Consider the following 15310-nt stretch of genomic DNA (forward strand, 5'->3'; position numbering starts at 1 on the left):
ATATGATGGAATATCCTGTATAAATAAATTATATAAAAAGAGAGAGAATTTACTTAATGTTTATAAGAGGTCTCATTCTTCTTCTCTTAAGAGCACATTTAAGCAGACTTGAAAGAACTTAAGGAAACCATTAGAAAGCCTAAAGCTGAATAAAATAGCCACTAAAATGTAATATAAATGCACATCTTTCTTTAACTGTGTTTGACAGCTAAGAACTAATACCCAACAATGCTTGGAACTAGTCCACAATAATACTGTACAATCTGTCCAGAATGAAATGGCTAATGTACCAGCTGATAAATTTAGTATAAATTTTATACCACCCACAGTTATAGCTATTTCACAGATTCCACAATCACAGTCACCCTCCTTTAATTACTGTGGAACAAGTTTTCTCAGTCCTTTCAAAAGCTAATAACTCCTCCATTGACCATGATAATATACGAGGTTGGCTGATTATTAGTGCCAAATGGGGCCTATCTGAATCCTTACTGAACCTCTTCAATCTGTGCCTTTCCAGTTGCTACATTCATGAAGCCTGGAAAACAGCCATTGTAAAGCTATTACACAAGGGTTGAACAACCACAGATCCTGGTAACTGGGAGACCTGTTAGTCTCACTAACCTCATATGTAAAGCTATGGAATTCTTTATGTCAGACCTCATCCATCTGTACATTGAAAATCTCTTAACTCTGGGCCCTCATCAGTTTGGGCTTATCAGAGGAAGGTCCTGCATCTTTAACTTTGGTTTCTTTGAAAAAAGTAACCAAAGCAGTGGCTAGTTGTTATGCTGTAAATTTAGCATTCTGCAACCCGGCAAAGGCCTTTAACATAATTCATCATGCATATTGACAGATGTGTAAATCTGAATGTAAATCCTTATGTTGTTTAGTGGATAGCTAACTGGTTGTGTGACAGAACCCTTGTGGTTAAAGTCTTTGGTGCTACTTCTGAAACAGAAGAGTTACCACTGATGTACCTTAGGACTTTAGGTACTTTGTTTTGGGCCCTCTCTTATTTGGCATCTATTTGACAGACCTTCAGAGCAACACTTCAGGTCTGTGGTTGTGTGTTTGCCAACTACTATAAAGTGGGTGCATTTATTCCATCTTCCTCTAACTCACTGTTGGAAACTCCTGGTGTTGCAGAAGTGGTGTGTATATTATCTTATTGAAGTTTCAAAATATCGAATCTGATGTTGTTGACACCATATCATCAAATTCTGAAACATGGAAAGATAAAAAAAAAATGCCTAAAAACAAAAATAAATAAAAACTTACCTTTGCTGCACCCCCACCCCCCCACTTAAATATATCAACTCTAAGACTGCAATACATTGAACTAAATGGAAATCTCCCCTTTACGGAGATTTCAGTTTTAACGTTCGATGTTTTTTACTTTCGCTAATCTGGTGCCGACAGTATCAGCTTTGATATTGTCGGCCTTCAACAACGTGAAGTAGACCCTGCTGAAGTGTGATTCTCAAACAATCTGAAAATATATTGCTGATCAATAAGTATTTTTCTTGGCATTTTAACCTTTCGGAGTTGTGCATTGTCTTAATTTTGCCTGACTGAATTATTGTTTGCCTGACTGAATTAATTTATAAATTTTCTGGCATTGTTTTATGTTTCTCATCTGTCCTGAAACTGTTACCCCCCCCTCCCTGCCACCCTATTTTTTTAGTGTTATTATAGTTGGTGGCTTTGCAGTTGCCCACCCCTACTGTAAATTTGATCTGGGACACCCCTCCCAGTCTGGTGTTCACTCTACTTAATACAGAGAGAACATTTGAGAAGGCCAACCCACTTTTTTCTGCTCCTTCTTCCTCTCTCCTTGCACTTTACTAAAAAAAAAAAAAAAATGTGCACTTTATTTTGCTTTTGCATCTTCTTAAAAGTACTCAGTTGTATTTATTCTGCTCCATTTATTACTGCTTGGTAGTAGCCTGATGAAATTGTAACTGTTATTCTAAGCCTTTTAGTTTAAGCACTTGGGCTCCAGACCAGTTGTTTTACAATAAGAAGTTTTGTGGTCTGCACTGTTGTGGCAGGACAGGTAGCTTACATCCTTCTAAGTTGGGAATTGTGGATTGAAGGCTCAGTGTCTGTTATTCTAAAAGTGTATTAGTTCTGGTTAAAGCACTTGGGCTTCAGGCCAGTTATTTTTCATTAAGGTTTGTGGTCTGCACTGTTGTGGGAGGAGAGGCTAGGTTCTGCCCTTCTGAGCTGGGAATTTCTGGTTAAAGGCTTATTGTGCCTGCTTATTTGAACTGTTTCTTTCTGAAATTGGTGCGCCTTGTTTGCTGTTGCATAGACTAGATTCAGGCATCCTGAATCTAGCTTTGTTTGTATAACTTGAGCACTAGTCCAGGCCATCTTTTTTGGAGAAGGTTTCCCTGCATTCTAGTGGCAGGAGTGTGCAGTTAGAACTTGTCTGAAGACCGCTGGAACAGGGCTCAGTCTTGAGCTTTTTACTGGTTAATTGGGTAATTTGTTTAAATCAGTTAGCTCATTTTCTGTTATATAAAAAATTGCACTTTATTCATCTGCTTTTACTGTATTTGTGTTTCTTCCTACTTTATTTTGCTTTTGCTGTTTGTTCTTAAAAGTACTTAACTGCATTTATTCTGCTTGTTAGTAGTCTGATTAAATTGTGCCTGTTATTCTAAGCCTTTGGTTGAAGCACTTTGGCTTCAGACCAGTTGTTTTACATTAAGAAGGTTTGTTGTCTGCACTGTTGTGGCAGGACAGGTAGCTTACATCCTTCTAAGTTGGGAGTTGCTGATTGAAGGCTTAGTGTCTGTTATTCTGAAAGTGTGTTAGTTCTGGTTTAAGCACTTGGACTTTGAGGCAGTTATTCTACATTAAGAAGGTGTGGTCTGCACTCTTGTGGGAGGAGAAGGTAGATTCTGCCCTTCTGAGCTGAGAGTTTCTGATTAAAGGCTTATTGTGCCTGCTTATTTGAACTGTTTCTTTCTGAAATTGTTGTTTGCTGTACCATAGACTAAATTCAGACCTGCTGAATCTAGCTTTGTTTGTATAACTTGAGCACTAATCCAGACCATCTTTTTTGGAGAAGGTTCCCCTGCACCCTAGTGGCAGGAGGAGTGTGCAGTTTGAACTTGTCTGATCGAAGACTGCTGGAAAACGGGGCTCAGGTTTTAGCTTTTTATTGGTTAATTTGTTTAAATCAGGTTGTTCATGTGCTACAGTTATATTAAAAAATGCAGTTTATGCATCACCGCTTAGCTAGGGTTAAACTATTCCCGGTACCATAAAGTCTGCTCTTCAAATTTTCCCTTAGAACTAGCCAGTTGTTTAGCTTTAGCACTCAAATCTGTTTCTTTGAGCTCAGCACTTGTTCAGAACTTGTTGTAAGCACTAAATAAGCTACAAATTACTACAGCACTCAATTTTCCTCACTTGTCCAGAGGAAAACAGTTTTTAGTACTTAATAAATAAGCACCTATCCAGGCATGTCTAAGGGTCAGCTCCCGGTGTTTTCTCCTGTCTACCTGATGAATCTGGGCATCTTCTGGCAATGCAGCATATTGCCTCATGTACACAGACAACCCTCTCCTACCACCCAACACTACAACCTGTGAGAGATGCACTTATATAGCCAAAGTGGAAGCAAAGCTCTCTTCACCCAAGACTGGACTAGACAGTCAAGAGGAGAAGGTGAACACTTGCACCACACCACACTCATCACATTGACTCTCAAAACCTACACCACCAAAATACACATCTACATTCGCGGAGGCTTTCAATAAAAATCTGCTCAAGCAACAGAGACCTCCAAAGCCAAAATGCAAGCAAATTCCACCCCCAACACAACCCAAATGACACATAGCCCACAAACTCAATGTGCCACTCAACCACAGCCCATAAGGCATAACAATGTACCCAACACTTTAGTCATAGGTGACTCTATAGTCAGGCACACTGATGTTCCACTCACCAGGCTAAACAAGGAGAAAGTTACTGTCATCTGCCTGTCGGGTGCCAGGATCCGCCACATAACACACGCACTCAGGTCATTCCACAACAAGTACAAATATGATGTCATTGTCCATGTTGGTGCGAATGACCTGAGACGTACCTCCCTGGACTACATGAAAAGAGACATGAAGGAGCTCTCCGATCTTGTAGCCCAGGCAGGTATGATCCTAGCCCTGAGCAGCATCCTGCCATCACCCAGAATTATACCACAGTACAAGGACAAAATTATTGACTTCAACAATTGACTAAGCTTCTGGTGTCATTCGAAGGGGATCCAGTATCTGTCTGCCTGGGATGACATGATCGACAGACCACGATGCTTTGCCAGAGATGGCCTGCACCTGTCACCCTTGGGATTCCGGATACTGGCTAAGGCTCTTGCCACACCCCTATAGTGCCTTTTTTAGGCAAGGTTCAAATGACAAATTCACCACCGTAACAGGTACAAGCAAGCAAAATCTGTGGATAATGCTACTCAATGCTAGAACTCTAAACCACAAAATGCATTCACTCGAGGCACTCCTTAAAATGGAGAAAATCGACGTCTGTGCAGTGACAGAGACCTGGTTCAAGGCTGCAGAGAGCACCACTGCATTACCAGGCTATAATTCATACCACACCTTTCGGCCACCTAACCTGGACCGAAACACTAAAGGCGCCTCCGCCATACTCATTAAGGATATCCACAACTCCAGGCTAGTTGCTCAGCATAATGCATCTGAGATTATCCAAGTGCAACTAACTCGGGGCAAGACCGCAACCCAAATTATACCATGCCCCAGGATTCCCACTCCTCATTTCTTGATACACTGAAAAATATTAGGGTACAACCCATCACCCTAATAATGGGCGATTTCAACTATCCCATCATTAACTGGGAAAACTACTCATGTAAGAACTCTTTTGCTCAACGATTTCTGGAATTCATAAATTCCAGTGCCTAGGATCAGCTTACCCACACCAGGGGCAGCAATATCCTAGACCTGGTCATTACCAACATGGGCGACCGGTGTTCCACACCAGAGGTCACTTACTCGTTGGTCAGATCCGACCACAAGCTAATCACCCTAGATATCCACATCCCACCCCCACTCACCATTAGGGAAACCTCCGTAAAAAATTCCTTCAAAGCCAACTTCACGCTTCTTAAGACAGAAGTGGCAAACTTGACAACACCCATGCAGACGGACAATAGAGGTACGACTGCTGAATCCTACACAAATGCACTTTATAAGCACTTACACGAGTGCATGGATCATGCTATCCCTAACTGAACCAAGATGCTATCCTCCAAAAAAGGAAGCCAATCTGGTGGTCCCCTGCCATAAACAAACTCTACAACAGAAGAAAGAAACTGTTGCAAAAAGAGTGAAATCCCATGATTGGAGGAACTCCCTGGTCAGCCTCAGTAAGAAGCTGAGATCCCTCATAAAATCCTCCAAAGCTAGTTACGAAAAAATCTGCACTGATTCTAAAGACAACCACAAAGCATTCTATAACTATGTCAAGAATCTCAGTGGCAACACTCAGATCCGCTCTGAGTTGCAGCACAATGGCACTAAATATACAGAACGAAATGATATTGCCAACATCCTGGCAGATAGGTTCAGTGCTAACTTTACCCCCTCTCACCCCCTAAAGGGCCCATCTTTATACCAGAAGAATGCAAAGTTCCTGTCATCACGGCTGTACAGGTAAAAACCACATTCTCCAAAGCCAAGAACACAGCATCCATAGGACCTGGCAACATCCCAGGCTGCATTCTATATGAACTATAGAATGAACTGGCACCCCGCCTAAGCACCATGTTCAGTCATAGCCTCACCTCAGGCTTTGTGCCCACTGAATGGCCACAGCGACTGTTATCCCACTTCACAAAGGGGGAGCCACCACAGACCCTGGGAAATACCGCCCCATTAGCCTAATGAGCCTGGTCTGCAAGGCCATGGAATGTATCATCATGGAACTTATAAACAAAGACATTGGTAATCTCCAAACTCTGGATCCCACCCAGTTCGGGTTTGTAAAAGGCAGATCATGTCTCCTAAACCTGATAGACTTCTTTGAAGCAGTCACCAAAGGCGTAGGTGAGGGTAAAGTGGTTCACGCAGCCTATCTAGATCTCGCCAAAGCATTTGACACCATCCCCCACTCTGGAATTTTAGATTAACTCACTAAACTATTTATAAATCCCTATGTCACAAGATGGATTGCCAACTGGCTTACTGACAGAACCCACACTGTGAAAGCTGCAGACTCCAAATCCGACTTCAGACCAGTGATAAGTGGAATACCACAGGGTACAGTCCTGGGTCCTCTCCTTTTTGGTATCTACTTTTCTGAAGTGCAGGCTAACACAGAAGGTCTTTGGCTAACGAAGTTCGCAGATGAGTGCAAACTAGGAGCCATAATCGAAACTCCTAACGATGTGGACATCCTACAAAAGGGCCTCACTGAGACAGATGCCTGGTCATGGCCTAAGCTCAATGCCAAAAAGTGCATTTTCATCCCCTTTGGTAAAAACTCTGTACAATGAGCTACCACATAGGTGGCAGTCTACTTAACACCGAACGTGTGATAAGAGACCTTGGAACACAGGTGGACAGTAGTCTCTCCTTTGATAAACACATCACCACAGTAGTCAGGAAATCCTTCTACGTGGCACACCTCATCACAAAAGGTTTCTCATCCAGGAAAAAAGAGGTCATTGTTCCCCTATAATCGTCACTCATTAGACCCATTATAGAATACAACGCCCCTTTTGGTATATACCTCACAAGACATCTACAGCAAGTGGAAAGGCCGAGAAATACCTCAATAAGAGGATTACCAGCCTCAAACAGATGCCCTACGCAGACAGTCTCAAAAAACTCCAGCTTTACTATGTCGCATATTGCCTACTCGGAGGCGAGCTCTGCCTAACATACAAAGCTATGTCAAACCCAGAGCTGTTGGACATACTCCACGTAAAGAAATCCCAATCCCTCTGGGCTGCATGCTCTAGGGACCTAAACCTTGTCACCACAATAAACAGAACATGCTAGAGGGATAGATTAATGTCTCAGAGACTTCCCATACTCTGGAACAAACTATTTATGTATATCAAACAAAACTCCTCATTAGCACTCTTCAAGAGAAATCTTGATTAGATGGGAAATAGGAAATTCACCCCGGGGATCACCTCTGTGGCTCTGCTCGACTGGGGCACAGGAAAATGATTTTCTTGGGTAGCAAAAGCCAAGGTACCTTTTTAGCTAGGCTTATGTAGACCCTAGGGCCAATAGCCTAGTACCTACCTATGAACAATTTCTTCATCATGGGTTACATTGTGTTAACAGTTGGTGCAAGGAAAATGGTCTCAAATTAAATTTGAAGAAATGTAGCATAGTTCATTTTAGTAAGCAAAACACCTTCATATACCATGTAGGTGAAGCACTGTGGTCAGACACTGCCATAAGGGGTCTAGACACTCTTGTTGATAATTTTACAGTGACCACAGGCAAATACATCTGAAGATTCATGTGGCTCACCAAAATGAGCCATGTTCAAGAGTTCTTTTAAATTAACATTCCGCCCATAAGAAAACCTAACAAGTCTGGGAAACAAATTACCAACACTTACATCTTCACATACAACATGCCATAAATTCAAAATAATCCTTTTCATATTCTCTGAAAAAACAGAGAACTTGGAGACAAAGAAGATTCTCTGTTACCCAAATCTTCAGTAGTATTATTTCTAAACTTCATCCTTTTACCAATAGATTTACCACTCAAAACTTCTTCCAAGGCATGCTGCAGGCTATCTTCACCATAACCTCTCTCACGTAACCCATCTCTAGTTTCTAAAAGAAATTTCTTACAGTTTTCTTCTGAAGTATTGCGGGCAGTACATTTAAATTCCCTCTAAGGCAGAGATTTAAGCAAGTGGGGGAGGATGCATGCTATCTGCATGTAAAAAAATTATTTACTGCAGTCTTTTTCCTAAATGGCTTATGCCGGATATTGTTACCTACATCTACATAAAACTCATTATCTAGAAACGCAATCCTAGATTCACCTTTCACTGAAGAAAAACTTAAATTGTGTCCATTAGAATTAAGGCCAAAAAAAATAAATCAAAATTCTTAGGGACACCCTTGCATAAAAAAATGAGGTTGTCAATGTAACGCGTAAACAGCACCATGTTTTTTTTTTTTTTTATAAAATTCAGAACTGTAAATATACGTCTTCTCAAAAAATCCCATATACAAAATTGCATAAGTGGGGACATAAGATGGCCCCCATCGCTGTACCTTTTACTTTGAAGAAAAATATCATTTTCAAACCTGAAATAAGTAATTCTACTGAAGATTTGGATAACAGAGAAATCTTTTTTGTCTCTAAGTTGTCTGTTTTTTCAGAAAATATGAGAAGGATTATTTTGAATTTATGGCATGTTGTATGTGAAGATGTAAGTGTTGGTAATTTGTTTCCCACTCTTGTTGATAATGCCGTATCTTTTGACCAACATGTCACAGGAGTAGTTCAGGAAGCCGCCTGTCTCTAAGTACAAAAAAGTCATGACTACCCTTTACTTGTATCTCATTAGAACCTATTGTTTAATATAATGTCCCTTTGGGCATGTTTTTGTCTAATTGTATCCCTTAGCTTGAAAGATGTCAGAGATTCATAATTAAAAAGTCCAGTGGCCTCTAAAATTTTAGCTATCATGACAGACTGGCAGCTCTCTCTCTATACTCAGCCTCTTATAGACTCCATGCAGATCTGTGCATAGCCTTTTGAGCCATGAAGGATCCAACTCTCTTTGACCTCCTATTACTGTGCAGAGCAAGTGATACCTCAATAAATCTACATCAAAAGATAAATAAGATGCACTGTTACAGTTGATTAATTTCCCAGTATATCTCTCAGCTCTGGAACAAAATTCCACTGCATGTCAAATGGAGTAGCACCTTTGCCACCTTCAAGACAAACCTTAATAATTGGATGAGCAGCCTGTAATGTTTCCCTGGTCTGTCTTGTTTTCCCCCTCCTTGAGGCTGTAAGGAGCTACTGAATATTTTTTTATTGTTTTGTTTTAGTTTATGTTATTTATTTTTGTTGCTAGGTTTGTAATGATTTGCAGACTAACTGCCAAGTACTTACCTATTAACCTAAAAATTCAGTGATGAACTTAGAGGTGTGGAGACTTCACACTGGCATTTCAGCTTTATAAGAGCATAACTTGATAAAATGAGTTGACTGTGTAATTTTAAATTGTTTTATAGGGTCGTCTCTCATTTCTATGGTCATGGGGATTTATGTGATCTTACTGGAAAGCCACGGCAAGTAATTGTAAAACTAAAGTAAGTCATACCTTTTATATGATGCCTTTCTGTGTTTATGTAATATTTGATAACTTGCACCCTACCTCTGTACTAATTGGGTATAAAATAACTTGCATTATTGCTTTGTGTATATATTTTGGCTGCAAATTTTTAATAGTTTTATAACAAATCATTTAATTTTTTTATGTAGCTTTTATTTAGCAGTAAAAGAAAATATGCTATTAAGACTACATTTCATGTGATGTGATGTGACGTGACGTGATGAGTTGATAGGAATAACAGTAAATTACAATAACTGTTTTTTTTCCATTCCTTTAGTGAGGGTACAGTTTCCTTATTTAACTGTATATTTACAGAGCTTTGTGTAGTGTTATTACAACTGCTTAGAGAAATGTGTCAATCGCCTCGTATAGCAAGTGAACATCAGGAAACATTTTTGTTCTTTCACTGGCTAAGGATGTTGTGTTATAAATTGGGAGAGACATGCAGTGAACCAGAGCGCTTTGCAGCAGTGGGCTTTACCTCTGACCTTGAGCTGTGCAAGCAATGAAAAAGAACATTTCCTTATGCATACTGCCCCCCCCCCCCAAATAAAAAAAGATGCTAAAATACAAAAGATAAAAAAAAATCAGAGGTGATTGTGGCTTTGTTGAATACCAGAAATTTCAGCAATAAAGTGAGGGCTAATTTTCCTTTGCTTAAAGGATGTTGATTATTGAAATCTAGTTTAAAGATCCAAAATGCTTATTGCAAGTTTCGCACAGTATACTTCCTTTCATTGTTTCAGGTACTGTGGGATAGGTGGCAGTGTCTCACTAATTGTAAAACACTCATAAAACAAAGAAGTGAAGAAGGCAACTGAAGTCCAGAAAATGTTTCTACCTTAATAATTTGCAGTGGTGTTTAGTTTAATGTAGGAACCTATAGTAGATTATCAAAGCAAGTAGGTTTCCTGACTGAAATCCGGAGTGTAAAAGTCAATGAAAATGCAGTCATTATAGGGATATTTTAACTATTTGAGCATAAGTGGGTAAACTGCTCAACATTCAGTAAATATGAAACGAATATTGTTAGATTATTGTGGAGTATGCCTTACCTTCAAGATTGTGGAAGTGCATTCAAATTGTGAATTTTTTAAGGAGTCCTGTATTTTCAGCCATGGAAAAGAAGGCTGAAGAAGTGGACTTCGGAAATGTCAAGGCATCTTCAGAATGGCAACTTGATCATCCTTAAAAAACATCACAGCTGTGAAAACAGATGTGATTGAATACAGAAAATATTTATTCAGCCAGCAGCATCCAAAAATGATGTAAACTCTGAGATAATGCAACTTTATAAAGTTATTAAAATCATAAAAATGTTTGTCTTTTCGGTTTTTCCTGCTTAGGGGTCGCCACAGCAGAACTCCGGTCCGCTAATGATTGGCAGTAGATTTTTTATGATGCCGAGTTGCCAGCCAGACGCCCAACCTTCAGCGAAGGCGCGCCCATTCACACGTCTTTCGGAGGCCACTCGACCACGGGGAGGACATGCAGACTCCACACAGAAGGCACTCCAGCCGTGAATCGAACAGGAGAACCTCTTGCTGTGAGGCAACAACGCTACCGCTGTACCACCGCGGCTCTATTAAAATCATAAAAATAACTTAAAATTAAAAATAAGTTAGCAAAATTGAAATTGATAAACTGCATGAAGCAATTATTAATCAGAATAATAAAACAGATGATCTTGAGAATAGATCTGAATGTAAGAGTCCTTGAAATATTATAAAGTGATTTTTTTTTTAGCATTTTAGCTTACCTTTGCACCACTGCATGTGGTGCAAAACCTGTCAAACAGTATCTCTAACCATTAGAGATCATTTTTATTTCACTTTGGAGGAGAAATTCAATTTAAAAAAAATCTGTTTTTCATACACTGATATCATTGGGGAAAACAGTAAACTTTAACCATAGTGGCATCAGTGTATTAAAAATGTGAATTGCATTCATGGACTTTATTGGGTGCACCGCCCTGCAAGAGAGAAAGTGCCCCGTTAAAGTGCATGGTCGCAACACACATTACCCCAAGGGTAATGTCAGGTTAGGAAATACTAAATGTATTTTGGAGGTGATTTAATAAAATGTTTTCAACGCTTCTTATTAAAAAATGGCCCAAGTAAATAAGGGGAAGTCGACTCATCAAATGGCACAATGCATTTAATAAAATCAGTAAATCACTTTAAAAAGAGATGACAAACTTTTGTCTTTCTTTAAAATCATTCTGAATGTTTTACTTTTGCCACAAGGGTTTAATAGTAGAATTGGAAGCATTCACAGAATGGGAATAAAAAAGGAAAGATGATACCTATGCAAGTCATTGCAGATGCAGTTGTCAGACTATAGAGTGGTTGGTAAATACAAACAGGAAGATTGAAGAAATAATGTAGAAGAAACAAAAAACTGATGACTTTCTCTAAAGAAATATTTTGACAAGCTGACATTGTTGTTCACATAGGACAAAATTATATACATGTGAAATATTGCATATCCTACTGATGTCCTTCTGTGTCACTGTTGCAGTATTCATCATAGAGGGGATGTCCTGCACTGGGCAGCCCAACACTTGGCCAGTATAAAAAAAAAAGCCGAAAAGGTATCATGTTAAGTTGTCAATCTCAACTTCATTCTTGCTGGATGGGTTCGGAGCCGATCCTCGGCTCCGACTCGGCACTTGCTAAGCTCGAGAGCTAATTTTACCAGCTCGAGGCAGCCCTATATCCCATGATGCAAGGCGGAGATTACTCAGATCTCGTTTGCCGCTTCGCTAACGAGGTGCCTTTTTTTACCAGCTCCAGGTAAGTGAACTTATATAAACTCTTGTCTACCCCCTTTTCTAACTTTGTTCACCTAGGTATTATTTTTTGTTAGTTGTCGATTCACGTTAACCCTATTCCTGTCAGTGTTCCCTCCTTTAAGTGGATTATTCCCTTACCCCTTGTTAGGCCTTAGGCCTTCCCCTCCCTAAATTTTTTCCTGTCAGGGAATTTTTTGTGTGTGACTGTCAGTATCCCTGTTAGTGTAAAATAAATTAATTTAATTTCATTTAATTTTGGACTGAGTGTGTTTGTGTGTCAGTGTGTTAGTGTTTCATCGACACAGTTATGTCGAAGGACACTAAGGTCTCAGGTTTCAAGAAGTGTGACTCGTGCTGTCAGAAGATGTCTCTGACAGACGGTCACACTTCTTGTGTTTATTGCCTGGGACCTTCTCACCTGCAGGACTCTTGTGCTATCTGCCATGCCTTCAGCCCAAGAGTCCTGCAGGAAAGAAAAAATAAGCTCATTTTAAGGGGCTTATTAAAACCCGAGAGCTCCCCGACTAAGTCGGCGCCGGTGAAGCCCTCGAAACCTGCTAAGCCTTCGGCTCAGGCTTCCAAGCCGTCGGCTTCAGGTTCGTCCTCACCTGGTTCGAGATCGGCTCCGGCTGGAGCCGATCCTTCCATACCAGTGTCAGTATCGGCTCCATCCGGCGCCGATACTGTTAAGTCTAAACACTCAGTGTCGGCTCCGGTTGGAGCCGACATCTCTTCGGCTCCGATGGCTCCATTGATCTCAAGAAAGAGATCTCGATCCCCTTCTGTGGAATCCATTCATCCGGCTCCGAGATCACCTTTGCTCTCGGAGCGGAGCCATCGGAGCCGATCTTCTCGGTCATCCAGGCTATCTGATCACGACCTTGAGAGAGTGGTGAGTAGACTATTAAAGTCTCAGGCATTGGCCCAAATTCTCCATAGCCCATCTCAACAGATGGTAGCTATATCTCATCCACTGAACATTCCTCCTTCGACTCTCTTACAGAGCTCGGAGCCGGAGCTCCTCGGAACCGGTACCGTTGTGACTTCGGAGCCGATACAACCCCTTTCGGCTCAGTCGTCCTCGGCTCTGATTTCCTCCTTGAGACCTTCATTGGAGGGATCCGGGCGTCTGCTCTCTCTCGTCGGCTCCGAGGGGGCGAGTGGCATCGGACCCTTGTCCGACCCCGTTCTCCCTCTCGGAGCTTCGGCGTTGGTGAGCTCGGCCCCGACATCTGCCTTGGAGCCTTCCCTCTCGGTGAGGCCTGGGGTTCCTATCTCTTCGGAGCGGGAGCCTTCTGGTCTCTCTGATGGGGGAGCCTTCGAGGTGATGAGGAGTGTACTAGCCCCTGGGCTTAGTCAACGGACAGTTCCATCAGCTCCTCCCACTACAGTGCCTGCTGACGTCTCTTCTCACTCTCTTGCTCCCGGACCCAGAGATCCAACGCCTCAGGTTTCCCCATTGGGAATATCTTCCTCTTCCGAGGCTTCTCCTGATCCGTCAGGAGAACCCCCCCGGAAGAGGACATGTAAGAGGAAACATTTAGACTCCCCTGAGTCTACTACATCAGATACTGACTTGGATGAGTCGGAGGGGTCCCCAAGGTCCTCCTCTGAGGATGTCTCATTTTCAGACATCCTTGAAATCCTTAAACAGAGGGGGAACTGGCCCTCCCTTAATCCCTCCGAGGACGAGTCAGTATACCTGGAGGCGTTCGGATCTCGACCCTCCACCTCCTGGGTGTCTCCGCCTTTCGACCCTCTCATGGAAGTAGTGGCTCGGAAGGTGTGGATGGCTCCGGATTCGGTGGAACCTACCCCCAGGAGACCTTCAAAATTTATTACAGCCCCACAAGATAGACAATACTTAACAAAAGGTGTTCCAGTTGATGCCATGGTGGTGGCTGCCGCCAACAAGAAGGAATTAGCTGATCCTTCAGTACCTGATGTCCTTCATGGATGCATCTGCAGTCATAACAACTGGGTTGTCCTGTCGTTAGGCAGCCCTTCAGTCGGCCGGATTCCAAAGTCCGGGTCCGGCTTCGGCTGATGTCGCACTTCACCCGACGTCATCTCTGTTGGTCTTCGGGTATAAAAGCATCAGCTGACGCCATTTTCCTCAGTCTTTCTTGCCGCGTGGCGCCCGAAGCAGAAGCTGTTCGCAAGTGCCGGTCGGTCGGATCCAGAGATTACTTCTACCGAATACTACTTGAAGACTTCTAAAGCTAAGTACCCGTTGGGGACTCTTTCTTGCCTCAGCCGATGTCAGAAAAAGTTAATAATTGTTTAACCTGTGGGAAACAAATACCTCATAAAGATTTCCACTCTTATTGTCTGCCTTGTTTAGGCCCAGCCCACGACGTAGCAGCCTGTTCGGCCTGTGCTTCTTTCAACCGCGACGCTTAGGCGTCGGTCGGAGTTTGCAGAACAGTTTTTCGGTTCTGATTTTGCGTACATTATGCCGTCGGATCCTCCGACTACCCAATCTGCCAAAACGCAAAGATAAAGACCGACACTCGCGGTCCGCGGTTTCGGCCGAAACCATGGTTAAGCAAATCGCGAGTGTCTCGGTTTCGGCGAAACCGAGAAAACTGATCAAAGTACAGCTGAACCTATCTCTACAACTGAGGCCCCTGCTACCACTCTTGAATCGGCCTCAGAAATTTTATCCACTACGGTGGTTGCCACTGACTTATCAGACACCATTCCCTTGGATGTCTCTACCCCAGCACGTGGTGCTGCTAGGCCTCCAGCAGCCATGTCCATTAAGGCCTTCGCCAGGGCTAAAGCAGCCAAGACTACTAAGACAGTGCCTGTTAAACCCCCACAACCAGGCCCTCTTCTAGTTCTCAAATGCTTACTTTGGCAGAAGATTTAATTTCATTAATTAGAGGATCTCAATCTCACCCAGACAGGGCCTCTCAGCCCCAGAGAAGAGACCTAGGGCAGAGCCCCTGAGCCAGTGTCCTCTGATGATTCTGCTGACGAATCAGACATAACTGACCAGCCAGAGGCTCCTTTCTCCAATTTTGAAGATTCTGATGCTGAAGAATCCATTCCAGCTGCTTCCCCACCAGAAGAATTCTCCTTTGGGGAAACCTTACATGCCATGCGAGAGCAGTTCCAATGGCAGCAACAGGATTT

At 42.2% G+C, this 15310-nt stretch overlaps 1 protein-coding gene across 1 annotated transcript in view; it reads left to right on the plus strand.

The window, feature by feature from the left end:
* Positions 1 to 15310, plus strand: part of ERLEC1 (endoplasmic reticulum lectin 1) — a 1331813-nt gene that overhangs the window by 1084713 nt on the left and 231790 nt on the right. The window contains exon 13 of the mRNA XM_044055082.1: positions 9275 to 9352. Within this exon, the coding sequence (XP_043911017.1) occupies positions 9275 to 9352 (78 nt within the window). The remainder of the gene's footprint in view (positions 1 to 9274; positions 9353 to 15310) is intronic.

This window comes from Protopterus annectens, chromosome 1.part2, assembly GCF_019279795.1.
Source record: "Protopterus annectens isolate FY-2018-M chromosome 1.part2, PAN1.0, whole genome shotgun sequence".
Lineage (NCBI taxonomy): Eukaryota > Metazoa > Chordata > Ceratodontiformes > Protopteridae > Protopterus > Protopterus annectens.